Below are 24,322 nucleotides of genomic sequence, written 5' to 3'. Positions count from 1 at the left end.
TGACTAGAAACGGGGTATACATTCCCGTCATTGAGAAATTCCATTTAATATACACCTATTGAGTCTTACAGTATTCCAGGAGCTGAAGGATATGAATGAGACAAGATCTCTGCTCTTGATGAGTCAAGACTATAAAATCCAGATACAGTGGATTCAGATGCTGTTAGGGTCTTAAAATCTAGGTTGGTGACTGATTTAAGGAAAAGAACCACCCGCTTGCCTCTGTAAAGATATCATCAACACCATAAGAGTGCCCTTGTCCTTGCATTCTGCAGCCTGTCCTAGAGAGGAAATGAAATAGGACACAGCCCTTGCCTATATAAATCAGTTACATTTTGGTATTATACAGGCACAGCAGCAACTGTACAACACTTGGATATTCTAAACCAAACGTAGATGAATCCAGTAACAGTATATTATGACTTTTTAAAAATTCTTAATTTTTTTTTATTTTTAAAGATTTTATTTGAGAGAAAAAGCACATGAGCAGAGGGGAGGGGCAGAGGGAGAGGAAGAAGCAGATTCCCCATTGAGCAGGGAGCCCCACTGGGACTTGATCCCAGGACCTTGGGATCATGACCTGAGCTGAAGGCAGACACTTAACCAACTGAGCCACCCAGGTGTGCCAGTATATTATAACTTTAAGGACTTAAGGCCTAATAAAACTTTAAGAAAGTATAATGTTGACTCACTATTTCCAACACTCACTTGGACAAGGGTCATTATTGCAAAAATCGCTCTGGACATCACTCCCTTCACATCTGCTTCCTCCATACAGGGGGACAGGATCAGAGCACTCCCTTGTTCTCTGTCTGGCACCTCCTCCACAGGACACAGTACAGGTACTCCAACTGGTCCAAGCTGCCCACTTGCCATCAACTGGATTAAGGAAAAACATATGTGCTCTGTTACTACAATACCCTGAGCATTGTTAGGTTGGGTGATGTTCTTATTGACATTGATTCTTACTGACATGCTACTCAGATAAGAGGTAGATGTCAATTTATTACAGGTAAAAACACTGTATTTCTCTTACCTGGACAGTGTCTTTCATTACAAACTTGCATCTGTGTTTCTGCCCCATCACAATAGGATCCATCAAATGATGGTGGTGGATTATTGCACAGTCTGGTCCTTATCTGGGCACCTTTACCACAACTTTCGCTGCATGCACTCCAAGGCTGCCAAGTGCCCCATGCTCCATGAACTACAAATATCCCATGAGACAAGTTGCAAGTTGCAAGGCACAGAACCACATTTGTTAAATAAAAAAATTATACAAGTAAATTAACTCAGGAATGATTTAAATTAGCCTGGAATCAAAAATAACTGAAATTGAACCAAAGGAAACATAAATAATGTTCTTCCTTTCTCCTTCTGGTTAGATTTTCATGGGAATTAGTGTTTATAGGAAAATTCAGAAGGCTACCTAATGCCAAAATGAATGCTTATAATTATCCAAAGGGACTATTTTATTAAAATAGAATGTAATCAAACTACCATATGTAAATACAATCTAAGTTTAAAAAATCCTAGATAAGCATTTGTTTGTGCTTTATGCTCTGGGAAAAGTGGAAGGAACCAGAAGCTTAGGAGCAAGGCTGTATAACAGATCTAGATGCAATTATAACGAATATAATCATTTCCATAATGATAACTTGGACTCTAGACTCAAGACCACATCTTTAAGCCTGATTCAGCTTCATGTTTAAAAATACACTTAGATCCTTCAACAACATGATGATTTGCACAGTTGTAACTCCTTAAAAAATTGTCTCCATTACATAATGTTCATGAATTAAAAATTCTGAATAACGTACTCACCTGCTTCCTAAACACCAAAAATTTGACCAGTAGTTTCCACGGAGTGATATTAAGGCCTTCCTTTTGGTAACTAACATATTATACCATCTAACCGCAAGACTGAAACAACCTTGTGTTTCCTACCAGGTGCATGGGCTAAGAATCAACATTATGGTTTCTCTCATGTATAAGTCAGTATCAAGTGATATTTTTGTTTTAAGGGTAATTTCCTAGAAATAGGGCTCATAAAATATGTTTTTGTGGTCACCCAGTTGAACCAAGATATGAACCAAAATAGGGCCTTAAGGTCAGTGTCTAAATATTCTCTTAACACAACCTATCAGACACCAAAAGAATTAGTTGAAAACCAAGTAATGACATTAAATTATCATTTGCCTGCTTTGTTTAGAATATAGTTTAAAACACACCGTAGATTTTCTTTCAATTAACATTTTCTAGTTGAGTTTATTACATATCCATGTACTTAGTAGACACAGACAAGCATAATCACACACATGTATTTTAGCTGTTAAGAATTTGGACTAACAAGTATTTGACTAACCCTAAAAAAAAAAAGAAAAGAAAAAAAGAAACAACAAAGCCTTTAAATATAAGGCAGATATTACTCAAAACTACTTCTTTATTAATTTGGATTACTGATGTATGGACTGTGTGATTGAAAAAAATTTAGCTATTCCAATTATTTTAATATGTCCAATTTTCAAGGCTGTTGGTTAACAAAAAGCCATTGATGCATTTTTTTTATTGGAGGATTACAATTGGGTGATGCTTATTCATTTATTATCTGTGAAGTTTCTATTACATATAAGTAGAGGTGTTTGTCTGAAGACCTTTTATTTTTTTTAAATCAGTACAGAACACCCCAACCAGAATTTAATTTAATGACATAATATGTGGCAGAGTTAAAATGTTTCTTTTATATGAATGAAATGAAAAGAAAAAATTTAGAATGATAATATAAACCAGATAAAGTATAAAACATTGTGGTATATAAATAATACAAAAGAAAACAGCTATGGAGGAATTAGTATGTAAGAAAAATCCAAATTATAATAGATGAATTTGTGCTACACTAAGTTGCAGTTCTGATTCTGGAAAATCAATAGAGCATGGTGCTTAGGTGCAGGGACTCTGGACCTAAGCAAGAATCTTACTATTGTACTATACTATTCTTGCAAGTTTTCTGTAATTTTGACAGTATTAAGAATAAATTCTTACTAAAAAGAGTCAAACTCTGTGAAGCAAAAATTAACAGAATTACCAAAAACAAAAACAAAAACAAAAACAAAAACAGAAAAAACCAGATGAATCCACTATCATAGTTGGAGACTCTGACACCCCTCTATTACAAATGCACAGATGTAGCAGGCAGAAAACCAGTAAGGAAATAGTTGAATTCAACATTACCATTGATCAAATGGATATAATTAAACATTTACAGGCTATACCATCCAACAACAGCAGAATACACAGTCTTCTCAAGCTCACCAGCAACATTCACCCAGACAGGACATATTCTGGGTATAAAATACATCTTTAACAAATTTAAAAGAATAGAAATCATATAATATCTGCTGTCAGACCACAGTGGAATTAAGAGAATCAATAACAGAAAGATAACTGGAAAACCCTCATATATGTGGAGATTAAACAACACATTTCAAAATGATACATAGGTCAAAGAAGAAATCTCAAGAGAAATTAAAAATATTTTGAACTAAATGGTGATGAAAGCACAACTTATCAAAATTTGTGGGATGCAGCAAAAGCAGTGCCAGGAGGGAAATTTATAGCATTGAATGCATATATTAGGAAAGAAAGATGTAAATCAATCATCTAAGTTTCCACCTCAGGAAACTAGAAGAAGAGAAAGTTAATTCCAAAGAAGGCAGAAGAAAAAAAAAATTAGAGCAGAAATCAGTGAAATTGACAAAAGGAAATCTAGATAAAATCAATGAAACCAAACGGTGGCTCTTTGAAATTATCAATAAAGTCAATAAGCATCTAGCCAGAGGAAGAAAAAGAGAGATTGAGAACACAAATTACTAGTATCAGAAATGAAAGAGGGGCATTACTATGGATCCTATGAACATTAAAAGGTTAATGAATTGATACTATGACTACTCTACACTTAAATTTGATAACCTAGATGAAATGGACCAATTTCTTGAAAGACACAATTTGCCAAAATTTGCACAAGAAGAAATAGACATCTGAATAAGCCTGTATCTATTAAAGAAACTGAATCAAAATTAATAACTTTCCAAAACAGAAAGCACTGTTCTAATGGGTTCACCGCTGAATTTTCCCAAACATTTAAGGAAGAAATTATACCAATTCTTCACTACCTCTTTCAGAGGACAGAAGCAGAAGGATTACATTCTAACTTATTCTATGAGGCCAGCATTTCCCTGATACCAAAACCAGACAAAGACATTACAAGAAAAGAAAACTATGGGTCAATTTCTCTCATGAACATAGATGAAAAAATCCTCAATGAAATATTAGCAAGTTGATTACAACAATGTATAAAAAGAAAATCCCTTCTATCCCTAAGAATCTGACAGACCCCCAGATGAGAAAGTCTTTCTTAGGCTACCTGCTCAGTTTGCAATGGTATAATGATAAATTTAACAACCACCTCTCAGGAAATAGAGAGAGAAACTGATTTGTAGCATCATGGTGTAAATGCTTCCAAAGGTGTAAATGCTCCCACTATGGTCTGTGCCCAGCTAGTAATATGATGTCACTAAACTTTCAACTGGAAAGAGATACATGTTTTCATTTGCTTGTCTCAAGGTACCACTGACATTATGCCAAAACAATAGTTAAATTCAATTAATTTAAGGACTGGGAAATAACCAGAGAAAGTCTCAAAATTAGTAAGCCAGTAGAACAGTGAGCAAACATCAGTAAACCAATAGTTACTCAACATGAAGAGAAAAAAACCCTGACTTTTATTTTAGGACAGCTGCAAATATCATTTTGCTTTTCATTATATCAGTATCATAACTGACAATCTGCACAAAGACTGCTATAATCAGGTGTTCTGGCTCTTTTGACTTTGATATATTACGCTATTATAATCAGCTTTCTAATTCTTTAAGATTAAAACAGTTTTGGCTTTGGCTTATTTTTTTAAGATTTCATGACAGTATTTTACTTATATTTACTAATGCAATGTAAGTTCTGAACTGCAAATCAAGATACCCAGGATCTAAGCAAATAGGCTTAGGAATCGGACAGACCTGGATTCAAATCCTTGATTCACTTTTTACTAGCTATGTAACGTTAGTGAATTATCATCTATTTTCTGAATCTTGGTTTCCTCATTTATACAATAGGATGCAATACCCAGTGTAGTGAACATCTATTATATTTTGGTTTTTGTCTGCATCCCCCCACTCCCTTCATTTAAACCATCTCAGCTAAGGTGTCTCTCCAGGTATGCTCTATCACTGCAACTCTTGGCATTTGTTCAGTAGGCTTATAAATATCTGAATGATATTATCTATTTACCATTCTAACTGGAGCAGTTAAAACAATGACTTGAGCACAGAGTGGGTGCTCAATAAATATTTGTTGGATAAATGAATGAATAAATGAATGAATTAATGAATGACCAGACACTTCTATCCCAAATGGTTTCTTTCTGGCTGTCAAACAAGGAGCCTGACCCTCTTGACACATGCTAGGTAGATAGCTCAAGCCAGTTATCCAAGTATCTGGACTTAGCTGAGTTCAGAGGTGAGCATGAGACCCAAACAAAATCAAACAGGGCTCCTTTTCAGAGGTTGATAGGAATTCTGAGAGAGAGAGCAAGACTCTTTTTTTTCTGAGGCCTTAGATTATAAGGCCCCTGTGAGCCAGTAGCTGCCAGCAGTCATTTTTTCCACTGCTTGGAAAGAGTTTAATGGACAATAAAGCCAGAGAAGAAAGCAGAGACGAGAGATGGAAAACATGCTAGTAAAAACACTGGCCAAATCCTTGAATTCAATCATACCTGAAAGTAGAATCTTCTACTTAAGCTTATTTAGGTTTGGTTTCTGTCACTTTAATCTGAAAGAGCCCTAAAATACTAGGGTTGTTTTATAAAGTAAAAAACAACATGTACATAAAGCACCTAGCATGGTTCCTACAACATGACAGGTGTTTAGTGAATGGTTGCTATTATTATCTCAGCCCTCTCTAATTGTGTGTTTCTGGGAAAGTCTTTAAATACCCTAGACTTCATTTTTCTTATCTGAAAATGAATGGCTGTATTAGATGTTAAGGTCCTCATTACTTTTAAATTCTATGATTTTGTAAATACTATGTTTTCTCTACATGATTAAAAATACACCACAGTTGGTGTAACATAAAGGTATTCAATTAAATCAGGGATTTTACTTAACATTGATTAATGTCATACCTTTCATAACTTTATTAATGAGACAGAATTAATAACACACAAATATATTCCAGGGTAGAGGCTACAACATCTTTTTACAACAAAGAAGAAAAGGTAATTATAACCTCTTTACTGGAGTTAAAAATAGCCAAGTTTTGCTCATCAGTGGATTCTCACCTGGGCAGGGCCTAATGTTGCACATGATTATTTCTATTGCATTTCCTTCACATGGCCGCCCACCATATTGAGCTGACGGATTATTGCAAGTTCTGGTCCTTGTTCGGTTGCCACGTCCACAACTCCTTGTGCATTCTTCCCAAGGGCTCCATTTTGACCAGCTACCATCCACTGTACAAAGGTGAAACATTACACTGTCAGATACTTTGCAATTTAAAGCATTAACACTGAGACAACAGAGATGAGTATCTATTGAACATGTGCCTGTCCGTTGAATAAAGAGATGTACCTGGACACAGCTTACGCTGACAGTTTCGCATTTCTGAATCTGACCCTTGGCAAGGCTTCCCACCATTGGCTGGAGAGGGGTTGTTGCAAAGACGACTTCTCTTTTGAATGCCTTTTCCACAGGTGACACTGCAGGCTCTCCATGTAGACCACTGGGAATATCCACCATGAACTGCAAATAAAACATTGTACTTTTGTCTCTCTGTTTGTAAACAACAAAACATAAATTGAATTTCATTTATGCACTGGGTCTAGAGCTGAATCTATAATTGCTGAGCAACTGCTTATGGGTGCTATCCTTGATGGTAAAATTAAAATCCATACGGGAAAGAAGAATTTCAAATAGTTAACTAGAGTGTGTTCTCAGCTCCAATCCTGACTCATGCGGACATGGCTGCCAGAAGAGTGAGAGACCAAAAAGTTCAAATACTGTTTACCTTTTGGATATGTCATTCTTTAAAGAAAAATAAATGTATGGATTTCTGAGAATAAATTTGACTTAGTTTTGAGTCAAAACTTCAGTGTGGGATTTTGAATTATTAGAGCTTGGTATTTTACTGCTCTAATCTGTATTGTTTTATTCCCTCCAGTCTATAAATTATGTGATTTTTGTTCTAGCTCCACAATCTAGAAGTATCTTAAGGGTAAAAGGAGACTTAGACTAAGATGCTTAATAATTTTTATGATTTGGATTGCCCCAGGTGCTATATATTTATTTTTAAAGTTTGTTTATTTTTTAAAATAATCTCTACACCCAACATGGGGCTCAAACTCACAGCCTTGAAATCAAGAGTCACATGCTCTTCCAACTGAGCCAGCCAGGGTAATAGTACCTCCTGGTGCTATTTAATGTAAGTATCCCTCTGATCACACTCACCCTGGACTATGACCGGCACTCTGACAAGGACAGAACCCATCAAGTTTCGAGCAACACATTCATATTCAGACGTATCTTCTTTCTGAGCAGCAGCAATATGTAATGAGTTGTTGGACAACACATTAACTCGGTCATCCCAGGGGACAGAGTACCCTTGACGGGACCATGTAATGGTCGGATGAGGTTCCCCAGTTGCCTGACAATTCAATATGACTTTGTCACCTGCATTAATAACAGTTTCTACTGGCTCAAGAGTGATAATAGGAGGACCTACAGAAAAAAAGAACATAGAGCTTCTTAGTTTTTGTAGTTATATTAACATTTTTATTAATATTATAGAGTAACATTATTTTGAAAAAAAATAGGTTGATTTGTTTATAAAACACTGTAGTTTCTCAACTACTAAGGTTGCAATGGCCATTGATAGACTTTTCATAGCTCTGTTTTACTTACTAAATGTCCAAAATTTTATTTTATTTTATTTTTTTTAAAGATTTTATTTATTTATTTGAGAGAGACAATGAGAGAGAGAGAGCACATGAGAGGGGGGAGGGTCAGAGGGAGAAGCAGACTCCCCGCCGAGCAGGGAGCCCGATGCGGGACTCGATCCCGGGACTCCAGGATCATGACCTGAGCCGAAGGCAGTCGCCCAACCGACTGAGCCACCCAGGCGCCCCACTAAATGTCCAAAATTTTAAACTCCTAAGCGTATTAGCCTATAGCATGGACTCTACAGTCATACTTTCTGGGTTCCAACTCTGCTTCTGTTCCTTAGGACCTCTCTGAGCCTTTGTATCCTTCAGAGAATTCTTGTTAAGACTCCATTAAGATGATGTAAGCCTAGCTCTTTGACAGGGGAAGCACATAATATTATTAGTACTATTGTTGTTATCATTGTTTTTGTCTATTTTACATAGTGAACATTCACTTCTTTCCCTTACATCACTTTTTGAGGTAGAGTCATTATTAACTTTTTCTTTCATAACTGGTCACCATTCATGTATTCAATAAACATGTATCGAGAGCCTACTATTTGCCAGGCATTGTGTTAGATGCTCAGAAATAACAGATATAACTTCTAGTCTCAAGGAGTTCACAGTCCACTGATAAGACAGGTGAGTGACTATAATTATTTAGTTGTTCTATAATATAGCTACAGAATTTAGTAATGGAATAGGTAGAATAATATTTAGTACAGAATAGGTAAATATGTGGTAATACAGAAGCATAACAATAGTGACTTAAGAGATCAGAGGCATTCACTGAAAATGGAGAGGAAAAGGAAGATATTCAAGAACCATTAAGAAAGAAATAACAGAATTTTGTCATTGAATTGAGAGGAACTGACAACTACAGGATTTGGCTTGGACAATATAGTGTGGTTTGGGCAGTTCAGTAGAACATAGGAGGAAGAACATATTTGTTTGGAGGTTGTAAGGAATGATGATTTGTATCCATTTGGAACTACTGAGCTTGAGGTATCTGTGGGGACATTCATGTAGAAATGTCTAGATGATGAGAGAATATTCCTATCTGTAGCTCAGAAGAGATATGGGCTAGAAATATAGATCTGTGAGTCATTCAGGAGTGGATAAGATTGCTTTGGAAGTGATTCTAAAATGTGAGGGAGAGGGCCAAAGACAGAAACTATTACAACATTGTTATTTAAGAGATGAACAGAAGACAAGCCCATACAATGATCCTAAGAACTGATCAGTGAGGTAGGAAGAAAATCAAAGAGAGAATGGTATCCTGGCAATCAAAGGAAGGAGCTTCAAGAAGTAGGGAGAGGTTGACAGTATCTATAGTAGATCATAGCTGCTCAAGTGAAGTTGGAAAAAAATGTCAAAGTAGCTGTATATAGCTACTGGCAGAATGTTTATACTGGTCTACAGTGTCAAGAAAGAATACGAGATTTCATGGAAAAGAAGAAGCTTGAACTGGATTTTCAAAAATGGGTAAGATTATACATAGAAGAGGGGAGTCTACTTGGAGAGAAGGAAATAGCATGGAGATGGATTTAGCTTTGAAAGGATGATTCACTTAGGACAGCAGCAGAATATAAGGTTTTAAACATTTATTTAATCAGAAGAGTTCACATTTAAATAGGTAAGCAAAGAGGAGCCTGTATATTCTTGAAAGGTGAAAGCTGTGATGTAGTAGGCTTGAACTGAATGGTGGAATGATTTGCTCAATGAGAAGTAATGAATATCAGATAATTCAGGGTCATGGCTCTATTTTAGATGGAGAAGTATATCTGGAATAATAGAACATAAAACAAAATATGCCAGGATTTTATGTAAAGGTTTTACTGACATGTTGTCTTTTACAAAAGTAATTATTTCACATGAGGTTTGAACCTCCCAGTATCATTAATGCATTATTCATGTATATATCCACATCATCTTACACAATACCTTCTTACTTGATGTTTATATTAACTTTACTCAAGGAGCTTTCAGGGCTGGGGCTTTTATTTCTCTCCCAGTGTTCAGATTACATTATGTGTTCAATAAACTGCTGCTGAATAAATTAAATGCCTCAGATTAATTATTCAACACTAAATGATAACATAATGACTAAATGAGCTCATGTGCTCCTTCTACTATGGTCAAAGAAAGTGTCAAATAAAACTCAGAGTCTTAATTTCAATACCATATTTGAACATTTCCTATAAGCCTATAAATTAAGTCAACAATAAAATTCCATATGTACATCTTTCATGGTTGAATTAATTCTACCAATCACATAATGATCAGTTAAATATGAGTGCTTCATCTAAATGAAAACATTCCTTCTGGTACTTTAATTTTAAACAAATATTTTGGTTTTTATATGCCTCATTTACTTAAATCAACTTATTGTCAGTACACATAAATAAGCTAATCTAATGCTGCCTTTCATAAACCAGATCAGTGGAACACTATTCCAGGAGAGATTAATCATTGTGACACCCTACCCACATTAACCCAACAAAGAGGGGAGGAAGGTTTCGTGGAAATAACATTTATTTGGGAAACATGGCATATTATACCTTTCTCTTGCTGAGTTATAACACATCAACATATTAACATTTCAGGAAAGACCTGCAGTAAAGAAACCTGGCAACAAAGCAGGGCTTGGCATATAGTAGGGGCTCTTTATATATTTGATAAATGAATGAACTTTGTTTAATCAATTTTCTCTCAGACTTGTTTGACCATGGAACTCTAGTTTTTTCCTAATAACACCCCACAAGGCTATTGTTTGATAAATATGTACTTTAATAAAACACTGTCATAGCAAGATATGAAAACAACCTAAGTGTCTGGTGATGGATGAATGGATAAATAAAATGAGTATACATATGTATAATGGAATGTTATCTAGCAATAAAAAGAAGGAAATCCTGCCATGTGCAACTATATGGGTGGACCTGGAGGGCATTATGGTAAACTAATTAAGTTAGACAGAGATAAACAGTGTATGGTATATCACTTGTATGTGGAATCTAAAAAAGAAAAAAAAAGTTGAATTCATAGAAACAGAGTAGATTGGGATAAATGGGTGATGTTGGTCAAAGGATACAAACTTTCACTTATAAGATGAGTAAGTTCTAAGGATCTAAGGTATAGCATGGTGACTGTAAATAATACTGCACTGTATCCTTGAAATTTGTAAAGTGAGTAGACCTTAAGTGTTCTCACCAAAACAATCAAAACCAAAAAATGGTAACTGTGAAGTGATGGATGTGTTAGTAAACTTGATTGGTGCAATCATTTCACAGTGTGTGTGTATATATATGTATATATATATATGTATATATATATATATACATATATACATAAAATTTTCACTTTGTACAGTTTAAATATATACAGTTTTATTTATTAAAAGTTAAAGTCTTAGATAATAGTAGTTTAGCAAATAACTGTTAGTAAATGCTAGCCTAGAGCATCTCTCAAAAGTGAATGAAGAAAACATAAATTTATCCCATTAAATACTGAGCCTAGTCACAAAATAAGTTTTTCACTTAAATTCTCAACCCAATGATGCTATCCTCAGGTCAATCCTGAAGTGGTTCTGGAGACTGTCCTTCTGATGGCTTATACTGAAGGGCTTCATGATGAGCATGATAGTCCTGCCCAGAATATATAATTATTTCATGGAAGATTGATAGCAATCAACCTAGAGCACTTTTGAATTCATTTATATTAGTCTTTACTTCTTTTCTTCAATTTTTTTATTATTATGTTATGTTAACCACCATACTTTTAATACACATTTTAAAGTGCCACAAAATGACATTTTTGTAAGCACATTACCAGAACCATGGTAAACTATGTGAAGGGTACTTGGCTGAATATATTGCAAACCAAAAGAAAGCTCTGCTGCCAAGCAACCGTAATCTTGAACTGCATGTGTTAGATAAAATAGAAAAAATATATATTCAAAACTGTATCAATCTTATGCTTGATAACAAATTGCTCTATCAGCAGCAGAAAACTAAATTACACACACTCTGAAGGCTACTGATAATATACGTGCTATGAAGTTAAAAAACAGGAACATTCTTTATTAGGCAACATTCCTCCAATCAGGTGTTCACATAGAGTTGAATAAAGCAGCTTACTCTGCAGAGTCAAACTCATGCTGCGCTCCACCACCCCAGCGTCATTGGTAGCTACGCATGTATAATCACCAGCATCTTCATTCTACGGAAATAAGCAGTGCTTTATAAAAATGTGAGCCTACAGAGCAGGGCAAATAACTTTTTTCACCATGAGGCTACTATAAAGTTTCATTTTTGAGAAGGAATTTTTCATGGAAGTAGACAAAACTACATATATTTACCTTCATAAATAGGTTTTAAAATGAGAAAAAGAAGGAGAAAAAAATTCCCAGCCTAAATATTTTCAAAACAGCCAATTATTGCTTTCTGGGAATAATAATTGCTAGGAAACTGAGGGCAAAAATAATATTTTTTATAATCTTCTATCCAAAATTATCTCACTATTTTTCCATATCTTTTTTCTTTCTTTTTCCTTTTTTTTTTTTTTTTAGGGAGAGAGAGAGAAAGAGAAGGAGGAGCAGAGGGAGAGAGAGAATCTTAAGCAGACTCCATGGTCAGCATGGAGCCCAATGCAGGGCTCGATCTCACAACCCGTCTCATGACCTGAGACAAAATCAAGAGTCGGACGCTTAACTGACTGAGCCACCCAGGTGCCCCTCTTGTTCCGATACCTTAAAAAGCATTAAAATAATGAGGACAAATTAACAAATATTGAGACCTTTCTAATGGGGGTTATTTAAAAAAATTAAGGGTGGTCTCTAGAGAGTGTGAACTTCAGGAGAGAAAGGAAAAACTAATTTACTGATAATGATAAATCACAGAATATAATTCACAAATTTATAGATATATGGTATAAAAAATAAGTACTCCATGAGTTTAGATTTGGTGACTAATTAGAGTCACAGATTTTGCTAAAAGTCTTGTGAATAGGAGAATTTGTTAATAGAAACACCAAGTCAACAAAGGAGAACTGAATTGCAGGAAGTAGAAGAGGGTGGGAGAAGGAAGACAGATGTTTAATTGGGGGTGTCAATGTATTATCCAAATAGAAATTTTCAATAAGAAACTTGGGATGGAACTTGGAAGAACTGCAGGGTTGGAGATAAATATTTAAGAATCTGAAATTGTATGGTAAAAATAATTAGTATTAACATTGGTGGTGTTAGAAGAAGTACCAAGGACTTCAGAAGTAGTAATACTTGTGTAGAGGAAAAAGGGGAACGTAGTAATAAAGAAATCTAAGTCTCACTAGTGTTACAGCAGCTAAAGGTAGAAATCATCTCAAAACTGAAAGGACAAGGAACAACATCCGATGTTGAAATAAAACCCAGGAGAATGAAAGACTGAGTGGTTCATTGGATTAGGTCATTAAATATTGTATTTTAATTATTATTTCAATTAACTCAACAATGTGATAAAAAAATTACCCATAGGTAGTCTAGTTAAGAAATTTTTAGATAAAATAGCTCATTCGCTTGACCCCCAAATTAGAATAACTTAAAGCAACACTCATTTTCTGAATGACTGAAGCTTTTGGAAAGCCTAAAATAGTTAGCTTAGTGATGAAAGTTACCCTATAATTTATTTGTCATTTTGTCTGTAAAACTTCAATTTCCTTGCTCTAATACAGATTTGAGGAAGTTATCGAATGATGCTAAATAATAATAGATCAATGATTGAGAACAAAGCAGCAGAATTATTTTGTTGCTTGTATTTCTTTGAAAAGGCTAAAATAATCAATTTGAAGCATTGTTTCAGTTTTTTATAAAAACCCATTGATTAAGATTTTATGATTTAATTAGAAATGCAAGAGAAATTTTCCAATTCATGGCACCTTATAGAGAGGCATTAATTGTGGCGGTTAAAGTGCCCATCAACAATTTCAGTGTGACTTACTACAGTGCCATAAATGGCCAGAGAGCCATTGACCAGTTGACGGATTCTGTGGTTAATTTCAATATCCACCCCCTTTCTGTTCCATTGGATGGTTGGGGCAGGATCTCCTTTCACTTCACAATTCAAGACTGCATTACCACCAAGTGGTTCAATCCAGTTAGAAGGGTAATCACCTTTGAAGACTGGAGGTTCTGGGAAATAACAACAGATAATTGTAAGTAAAAGGAAGCTCTGATCATTTCTTTGTGATTTTGACCTATTTAGAGAGATAATTTAGTGAAGAAGGGAGAAGCCACTTTTGAACCCCATGAATTTTCAGAATCACTGCTCATGCTAATCAACCAGATAATTTGGTTAGTTTCGATAATCTAAGCAGATGATTCCGTTTTGTACCAAATGATCTCTTTGCTTACCTACTTTTGAGTTGAACGTTGATAATGTATTATTTCTTATGAATTTGCACATCTGTGAAACAGGACTAGATGGATTAATAAACTGAAGTTATAGTGTATTACTACATAATAAGGAAGCAAAATGCAAATTATTCATTATAAATAAATGATAAATTAAAAATAGAGCATGTTTACCTACCTTTCACATAAACAAATCCAATTGCCTTCACAAAACCAACGCTGTTCTCTGCGATGCACACGTAAGTACCTGAATCCTCTTTTGACACTCTTTTAATAACAAGTTCACTATGTCCATTAACACTGTCAAAGTGGGCTGAAAGAAACAAGTCAGGAAACGACTAAATGCCTCTCAGTAACCTAAGAAAATAATCACAACAGCTCAATATTTTGCAGGTTGGATTTATGAGTTGGTCAGAAATTGAACTAGAGATCTCATCATGACATTGGAGAAGAGAGCCTTTTCCACAAATTTCTTCCCCTGAGCTATTTGCTATGTCTCTAGACACTTGTTTTTGAAGAATGAAAAACAGCAGAAGGAACAGGAAAAGAGAATGAAAATATACATCTTTTAAAATTATTTTAGACTTATTATTTTTTTTTATTTTTAAAGATTTTATTTATTTATCTGACAGAGAGAGAGAGAGACAGGAGAGAGGGAACACAAGTAGGGGGAGTGGGAGAGGGAGAAGCAGGCTTCCCGCCGAGCAGGGAGCCTGATGCGGGGCTCGATCCCAGGACCCTGGGATCATGACCTAAGCCGAAGGCAGCCGCTTAACCGACTGAGCCATCCAGGCACCCCTTAATTATTTTAGACTTAAAGTACACCTTTTAAGTGTTGCCTAAATCTGGCTTCTAGTCTCTCTGGGTTTCAAAAATCTTTCATTCAGACCTATGACATTTTCCACTTTATTTATCTCACCCCTTTTCTTCCCAAACAATTTACATCAAAAACATGAAAACCTTTTTAGCTGTAATTCAATGGACTTGGCAGGTCAGAGGGGAAATCATGAAAACATATGCTAGTTAGGTAATAATGACAACATGATTAAATTTGTAATGATTTAAACTTCTCCATAAATGGTTGTTGATATAAATATTTATAAAAGTAGTTATAATATTTGGAATAGAGAATAAGGTAAACATGCTAATCCTCAAACAACAAAAATAAGATTCTGATTAGACCAGCAAATATCTAATTATGTTGGTATGTTTACCTTGTATGCTTTCCCCCATTCAAATTATTTCAAAAGATTTCATACTGCTGAATATGAAGTGGAAAATCGAGCTTTAAAAATTTAAATAGCTGAATTAGTATTATACAGTCAGAAAACAGTACTGATTAGATTTTTTAGACTATTTTTCCTTAGTGAGGTATACTGTTATTATTAAGGTAATACAGTCGATGAATTTCAGTCATTAACATAAATCTCCAGAACAGAAGAATTCAAGCTTATTACTTCTTTTCTAGGAAGACATTTATTAAATGCTAATAGTGCAGTATTTCAGAACTCAATTTTGGGTATGACAACTTCTTATTCACTGATAACATCTTTGTGCTGATAACATGGTCTAACAAATAAGGAGATACGTGTCCTCCCAGAGATGAGTGCTTCTGGGTTCCAGGCACTACTTTAACTTGTAGTGCACATAATGACCAAAAATTTTCTACATAATTGATTTACATTATAAGAGAGGTTAATCGATGTTAATTCATACAGTGAGAAGCAGAGCTCTCCTCTGTCAAATTAGGTGAGTCTTCAGGACTTCAGTAGTAGCCACCTTAATCCATTTATCAGGGAGGATAAGTTTAGGTCCCTGTGTATACGATATTGTCTTCTCCTGGGGGAGGGAGATTATTCTTAGGTTAAAAACGTCTACTAATATCCTGTCACATATGGTCCTGTGATTAACTTATCCTTCAAAAGAATGAAAAAAAGAATATATATGCTGGGTATAGGGTAAAATCCAGGCAAAGGTATGTATTTTATAGAAGTTAAAGCAATCAACTCTTCATGGAACCTTTATTTTTAGATTTTATTTATTTATTTATTTGAGAGAGAGAGAGTGCACCCAGGGGGAGGGGCTGAGGGGAAGGGAGAGGGAAAAAGAGAATCCCTCAAGCAGACTCCTTGCTGTGTGCAGAGCCCGGAGGTGGGGCTCGATCCCACACTCCGAGGTCATGACCTGAGCTGCAAGGGAGAGTCAGATGCTCAACTGATGAGCCACCCGGGTGCCCCATCTCTTCATGTAACTTTTCAATCAATTCCCGCAGCTAAAGGAAATGGGGATTGGCTTCGAGTTTTTTATGGGTGTATTTATCTCCTTAAGAATTAAATGACCCACCTGGGATAATATTGTTATTGAAGGTCCACGTTAACTTGGGCAATGGAATCCCAGTGGCTTTACAGCTTAATCGTAGCTGTTCCCCTTTAGTTAATGATGTATCTCCAGGAAGTTCAGTGAAAGTGGGGAGAACATGTACGGTCAGGCTGACCATATGCGTGTCTTCACCTGCAGCGTTCTTAGCAACACAGGTATAGGTGCCAGAATCCTCCGGCTTAAACAAAGAAAAATTGTAGTGTTAAAATTACACAGTCTTACATCATTTTCCATAAAATACACAAAATTGCATAGCTTGGTTCCCAAAGGAGCACTCTTATTTAAAGACAGTTTAAACTTCCATCTTGTAGTCGGAGCCACCTGGCTCGCCTTTGCATAACGTAACTTAAGATGTACAGGAGTTGAAACGAAAGCCCGTACCCTACAGAACTATAGCAGTTTATAGTAATAAGCTCTCAGAAAACTCTACAAAAGTTCTAAAGTTTACTAAACATCAAGTGTACTGCAGCTCTACGATGTACAGATAACACATAATTAAGAAGTTTGGTAGCATCTTAGCTGGTAGCTGGCTTTCTTGGTAACGTGGCACCAAACACCGCCAAAATTATCAAAGGAGATGGAAAGGGTATGGGCAATACTACCTGCAATTCTTAAGTTTCACTCGCTAAATACAACAGCCAGTCTTGGCACTCATCTTACTAGATGTACTGGAATGGCATCCTTTGACACCCTGTCTCTGTGAAACCATGTCTTCACTTGGCTTCCAGGCTACCCCCTTCTCCTAGTTTCCTTCCTACCTCACTGGTTGCTCCATTTCCATCTCTTTTTTCCTGGCTTCCCTTCAATATTAACATCTTGATGTTGGCATGCGAGAGGGCTCAGTCTTCGGTCCTCTTCTCTATCTGACTTGGGTCCTTAGTGATGTCATCCAGTCTCATGGCTTTAAATACTATCTGTATGCTGATGAGGACCAGTATTTGCAGGCCAGAGCTTTCTTCCAAACTCCAGTTACACTGAACTTCCCATTTCACCTCTCTGCTTGTATGCCCAAAAGACATCTCAAACTCATGTCCAAAACCGAACCCCCAATTTCCCTTTCACCATCCTGTTTCATCGATAGCCTTCACCATATCAGTTGATGGCTATTTTGTCCTTCCAGTTTTTAATGCCTTTTGTTCTCAGGCATCTGAGTCATCTGTACTCTTCCCTTTCTCATACTGCAGTGGCAATCTAGCTAGGAAATCCTAGCTTCAGAGTATATGCAGAATCCAGCCACTTCCCACCCCTTCTCTGTTAACATAATCTCTCCTCAGACTTCAAATCATCTTCCCAACAGGTCTTTCTGCTTCTACCCTTGCCTCTGCTCATTACAATGGTCAATGCAGTATTGCAAAAATGTAAGACAGATAACATTGATCCCAGGCTCAAAACCTGCAATGTATTCTAATTTTATTTAAAGTAAAAAGCAAAATTGTTATAATCTACAAGACGCTACATGATCTGGCCTTCATTTTCTTTTCTTTCTTCTTCTTCTTTTCTTCTTTTTTTTTTTTCCTTTTTTGCTTTTACTGGGCCCCTGTTCTTCCAATATATTAGGCATGTTCCCACCTTAAGTTCTTTCCTCTAGATATCTGAGAGAGGAACATCCCAGTTTTACCTGCCTATCATGCTTTTCCCCCAGATATTTGCTTGGCCAACTCACTTCCTTTAAGTTTTACTCAAATGTCCCCTTCCCAAAGGAGACTCACCCTGACTATCCTATTAAAAAATGTAACCAGTACCCATCCAAATTCTGATCGCTTTTACTCTGTTCTTTTATTTTTCATACTACTTATTTTCTTCTGATGTATTGTATACATTGTTTATTATTATTGTATACATTATTTATTATTATTTTTTTATTGTCTATCTCCCTCCTCTAGAAATAAACTGCATGAAGGCAAGGATCTTTGAGTTCTTTGTTACCTCATGTATTACTACTGCATAAATCAGTGCTGGTCACACAGAAGGTATTCAATAAATATTTTTTGAATTAATGATTGAATGCTTCTGAGTACATTACTTTTCCTTCTCTTTAAAAAGTTTAAGAATATTTTTTTTTGCATTGAAACATTAAAGGGTTGCTTGGAAATGTAGCATAAAAATTGTAATCACTAATAGTAGATACAATCTAAATTTGGTTGGCTGCATACTTTTTTTTAAAGGGCAAACAGGAATAAATCATATTCTCTATAAAGGTCTCCCCACCTCCATATCACTCAGGTGTTCTTAAAATTCTCAGTTTATAACAATTTAAGCTTAAAATCAAGGATTTTATGGAAGTGAAGCACTTAAAAATCTGGATTGTACATACTATTCACAAGTAGATTTCTACTCATCATTTGAGTCCTTCATCTAGTATTTATAAACTACTTTATTGTTATGTTTTTTTAACATATCTGAGTCACTGTCCCACTAAAAGTCTAAACTCTCCTTGCTCATTTAATTCCTTCAGGTCTGTAAGTGTAATAGAGGGCCCAAATTCAACATTCCTGAGCCTGGGGGTAATCCCACTAAAGGTATTTACTAGCTTAAACAAACAAATTTATCCTTATTTTATCAATTCTAAAATTCATATTTTTAACTTTTAATATCCCTGAAACCTCGATACAACTTAAAAATTGATGGCCTTCTCCAGTTTACTTAACTGTACTTTTTCTTTCTTAGTGGTACATAAAATAATGGCACATTTTACAACTGATTTGAATAAATATGATTTTTGTTGGCACATGTGGTTGAGTTAGGGCCCAGTGATACAGCCAATCACTAGGGTTATTTACCTGATAATCCCAGGAGTCTGGCTAATGGCCAAAATTATACTACAAAGTGAATGTAATCAATTTCATTATTTTAATCTGTTCAAATTTAATTCCACAAAGATTTTGTAATGAAGTTTAGGTATTTTGAAGGGCAAGGAATAGGAATAAGATATGCACAAAAGCTCTGAAAGTGATTCACATTTATAACCATGTTTCATATTCGGGGCCAAGTATTGATATTCTCAAACCACACAGTAAATATTTTTAAAAGTCATGTAGTATGCATATATATAGATTCTTCTTCAAGTGGGCTACCACAAAAACTGAGATGCTTCTGATAGCTACTATTCTGTAGACTGGGTAAGTACCACCTAAGACTATTAAAAGATCTTAGCCTGTGTAGATCCCTAAGACTTTAGTTTCCTTGTCAATGACTAGAAAGGGTTATTCAAAATCCTGAAAAGAACAGAAAAACTGCTTTTCATATCTGCTTAATAATGCATCAGACATTCTTCTATCTCCACTCTCCTAATCATTCCCATACATGGTTACATGCATGGAATATAACAGAGGTACTTAGAATTTTTCCTGATAAACAGATTTCCACAAAAATAAAATAATTTTAGAAGGAGGCCACTTATGAGTTCCTACCATCTGTTAAATATTATTCTTAGACCTGGGCCATAAAATGAAATATATGTGAAATTCATTTTTTGCCCTGAATTTATAAGAGTATTTTTCTTTCATTATTAAAGAATATATTTCCAGGCTAAGTTACTAAAAGTAAAAGGGTGAATTACCAATCTGGTGTAAAGTACCTATTCACATCTATTAAACTTACCACAACATTTTCCAGAGTAAGTTCTCCATAGGGTTCAATGGTATATTTTCCTAACAAGTTAGCTAAAAGAACATTGTCTTTTTTCCAGTTAATTGCTGGTGTGGGGATTCCATCAGCCATGCATGGAAGAATGGCTTGTGAATTCTCATTGACCGTGTAGTGTATTTCTGTACTTCGGATTCTAGGAGGTACTAAGAAAAGTTTAAAAAAGATAGTCATTCAGGATGTTCAATAATACCCTTATTCACACAGAATACTGACACACAAAAGACTCTTTTGAGGATAATTTTGCTGGAAATAGTAAAATAAAATGTATTAAGATATTGATTTGTTATCATGAAAGATGCCTATAGCAAGAACCTCAATGGATTTCAACTTGTTGAATATATTCACAATCAGTTTCTAAGCAAATGACATAGAACTAGATTAGAAATCCTTAGATTTTATTTAGCTTCCTAACTTTCTCTCTTTTTTTTTTAAGATTTTTAAAATTTATTTATTTGACACAGTGAGAGAAAGCACAAGCAGGGAGAGCAGCAGGGAGAGGGAGAAGGAGAACCAGGCTCCCTACTGAGCAGGGACCCTGACACAGGGCTTGATCCCAGGACCCTGGGATCATGACCTGAGCCGAAGGCAGACACTTAACCAACTGAGCCACCCTTCCTAACTTTCTTTTACTTAAGTTTCTTATGCTTATTGCAGTGAAGTAAAACAAACAAACAAACTAGAGCAACAAAATCCAAAAATGCTTCTGTAGTTGTATAATCACTGGATTTTTATCACAGATATACTGTGAGAACAAACGTTTATGATAAAAGTCACCAGTTTAAAACACTGTAAAACACTCACTCCATATTGAATATCACAAAGTGTTATGGAAAAAAAAATTATTGCAGTATTTCATGTGTTACAACAAATGCAAGTAAAACCAGGTCAAGACATTTAATTCAGCTTTTATACTGCTGCAGAATAAATTTTTATAGTGATTTCAGAACTCTATGCAAACACTTCCTATGCGTCAAATTTTTTTTGGACTGGAATTTAGGCAATATAGAAAGATCAATTGACTATTTTAATATACTAACAAATACCTTAGTGGATTAGAACTAAGCTATTTACTTCTAAAGGAAAGGCTTGAAAAGCATTACAAATACTTAGCTCAAAAAGTAAAAATATACTCCCCTCCAAAAACTATGACTTTTGGAATTATTCAAACATACCAGTAAGAAATAGATCAATTTTAATGACATTCTGAAAAGTGACAGGACAAAAGCTGTATTCAGCAAAAATTTTTTTTTAATTATATAAGTAAATACATAAACCATACATGAATGATTATACACAGAAACATAGATAATAGGGAAAACACAAAAATCTATTTTGTTGAATGGTACACTGTAAATATTTGATTCATTTTTAATTAATTTATACTGTATTTTTATCATTTTCTTTATCTTTGGGATTGATATTTCAATTTTACTAGGGTGACAAAGTTGTAACATTAGTACATTTGCTTCCTTCTTTTTCAAGATGAAAATTTTAAGGTTATGACTTTACATTTGATTTTAACTTTGGCCCACACATCATACATTTTGCTATATAGTGTCATTATTTTTATTATTTTCTAAATAGTATGAAAATGAAAACATATTCTTTGACCTACTTGTTAACTAGAATGGTATTTTTAAATTTGCTTGGGGTTGGGGTTTTGGCATTAAAAGTTTATTACATGTTTCTAGCTTTATTGCATTGTGGGCAGGAATTGTGACCTTATTTTAAAATCGTATTAATGATTATTTTGTTGTTTAGTATATGGTTAATTTTGGTAAACTTTATACAAATTTGAGAAAGAAGAGTATTATTTATTTGAAGCTAAAGAACTAATGTGTATTGATTAATTCAATTATATGAACTAAAAGCAGGTATAAACCAGGGTAAGTATTTAAAAAACTCATAAATGGTGATTTAAAATTTGGGCTATTATTTCTTTATTCAATTAAAATTGTGTCTGCTTGAAATCATCACTTTAACTATGAAGCCATAGGAAATTCAAACATACCTGGAGGATAAAAAATGGCTTTCACAAATTTTGTAGAAAAGGAAAAAGCAGAGACTCATTACAAGAGTTACCTCTGAAAACAGTAGTTGGAAAGAGTTTAACTTACTTATTGTGTTCTCACACTGATATTAATGGGTATTTTATATTTAAAATAAACATTAACAATGAAAATATTTCAATGCTGATCCTTAGATATTTTGTTAGTTGTCTGAATACAAAGAAAAAAAGATTTTTTTTTCTGTTATAAAAATATACTTGTAAATATTTTGCTACTTTAAAATAATGAATCGAATAGATTCCCAACTCTCATTAGGTTCACACTGTATAATGTAGCTCATGTGGAGATTAGTTTTGAGTGAAGATCATTTGCAAGTTGAGAAGTAAGCAGAATAGTCACAAAACACAAATGGATCCCATAAATGGGATCTATGGCCAAAGTATAAATACTAATAATCACAATATGAGGGGATTATTGGAAACACATTAGGTATTTTGGCTATCTTTATAAAATCTCTCTTTCTTTCTCACACGTACATAATCATAGCCTTACTTTTGCCCACACAAATAATCAGAGCCTACATATTAGAAGGGTAAGTATACCTACACACCACACACACACACATCCCACTTCGGATTGCTGGTTTTGCATGACTTTGGCTTTCATCATATTTTTTCTCAGTGGTCTTTTCTCTTTGCCATGGCAATGTAGCAGATTGAAATAATTAATGTTAAATAACCTACCATGGACAATGAGCTTGGTGCTCATGCTGCTTGATCCTGCCACGTTAGTTGCCATGCACGTGTACTGGCCGGCATCATCAGGCTGAGCAAATGCGATTTGCAGAGCCCCAGAGCTGAGGATGCGCTGGCGGATTGATTCCACAATTGCATGCCCATCTTTATGCCAGGTAATATCAGGTGGTGGGAAGCCACCTGCCTCACACGGTAGGGAGATGGGCTTATCCAGAGCAGTAATATATTCCTCTGGATGGGGGCTAATGACTGGAGGAACTGAAAGATACAAAGTGTAAACTTCATCTTAAAAGCATAAATGTACCATGTACACACCACAGTATCACTCTACGGAAGTCACACAGAAAAGAAATGAAATCCTGACTTTACCATATTATCATCAAAGGATCACTATACTTTGTTTTCATTGGAAAAGAAAATTCTTTGAGCCATTTTCAGAACATTATTCTCTGCATAGTTAACAAATGTAAATGCTATTCAATTTTAAATGAGGACATAAACATATATTCCTGAGGTACTGCATGTCTAGAAAACTTAGGTTGTATCAACAGAGGCATTTTCTTTAACATACTGTATTATGTGATGCATTTCAGCTACTTAAACTTTCAGAATAGACCCCTTCAAGGTTTGGAAATTATTCAACTGCTCAGAGATACTTTTACTCAAGTGTTTCCTACAGTGCTTAGTGTCTCAAATACAGTGGCCATATTTAACACAGTATTGTTTGAATGACTAAGTAAATAAATGAATAGATCATGGAAAAGAATTATATATGTAAAACTCTTCCCACTTCTTCCGAAAGCTGTGGAAGGGCTTACGATAAGGCGTTCTCTTCCTATTGTTTCCAGTAGGTTGATTACCACTTAGGTATTGGCCTGGATATTTTATTGAGCTTCAAAGAAATATTAAATAATTATCAGAGAACAATCAAGGACAGACAAGGAACAACTGACCACAAGCACACGGGAAAGAAATGAGAGGATGATCCACTTGTGTCAATGCAAGTCCAGAGACAGTGACAAGGTGCAGAGGACAACAGTGACAGTAAAAATAATCCCTTTAAGTATGTGCCGGCAAAACCCACAAAAAACAAAAAAACTACCACTCATTCAAA

The 24,322-nt window shown here is 35.0% G+C and overlaps 1 protein-coding gene across 1 annotated transcript in view; it reads right to left on the bottom strand.

The window, feature by feature from the left end:
• The window catches only part of HMCN1 (hemicentin 1), a 487,037-nt gene that overhangs the window by 33,853 nt on the left and 428,862 nt on the right, over positions 1–24,322 (bottom strand). Inside the window, exons 81-91 of the mRNA XM_021682591.1 lie at positions 23,197–23,466; positions 20,397–20,587; positions 16,761–16,974; positions 14,596–14,730; positions 14,005–14,195; positions 12,169–12,250; positions 7,557–7,826; positions 6,681–6,851; positions 6,392–6,562; positions 1,037–1,207; positions 709–879 (exon numbers count right to left, since the gene is read on the bottom strand). Of these exons, the coding sequence (XP_021538266.1) occupies positions 709–879; positions 1,037–1,207; positions 6,392–6,562; positions 6,681–6,851; positions 7,557–7,826; positions 12,169–12,250; positions 14,005–14,195; positions 14,596–14,730; positions 16,761–16,974; positions 20,397–20,587; positions 23,197–23,466 (2,037 nt within the window). The remainder of the gene's footprint in view (positions 1–708; positions 880–1,036; positions 1,208–6,391; positions 6,563–6,680; positions 6,852–7,556; positions 7,827–12,168; positions 12,251–14,004; positions 14,196–14,595; positions 14,731–16,760; positions 16,975–20,396; positions 20,588–23,196; positions 23,467–24,322) is intronic.

This window comes from Neomonachus schauinslandi, chromosome 6, assembly GCF_002201575.2.
Source record: "Neomonachus schauinslandi chromosome 6, ASM220157v2, whole genome shotgun sequence".
Lineage (NCBI taxonomy): Eukaryota > Metazoa > Chordata > Mammalia > Carnivora > Phocidae > Neomonachus > Neomonachus schauinslandi.
This window is presented reverse-complemented; position numbering and strand designations above follow the sequence as displayed.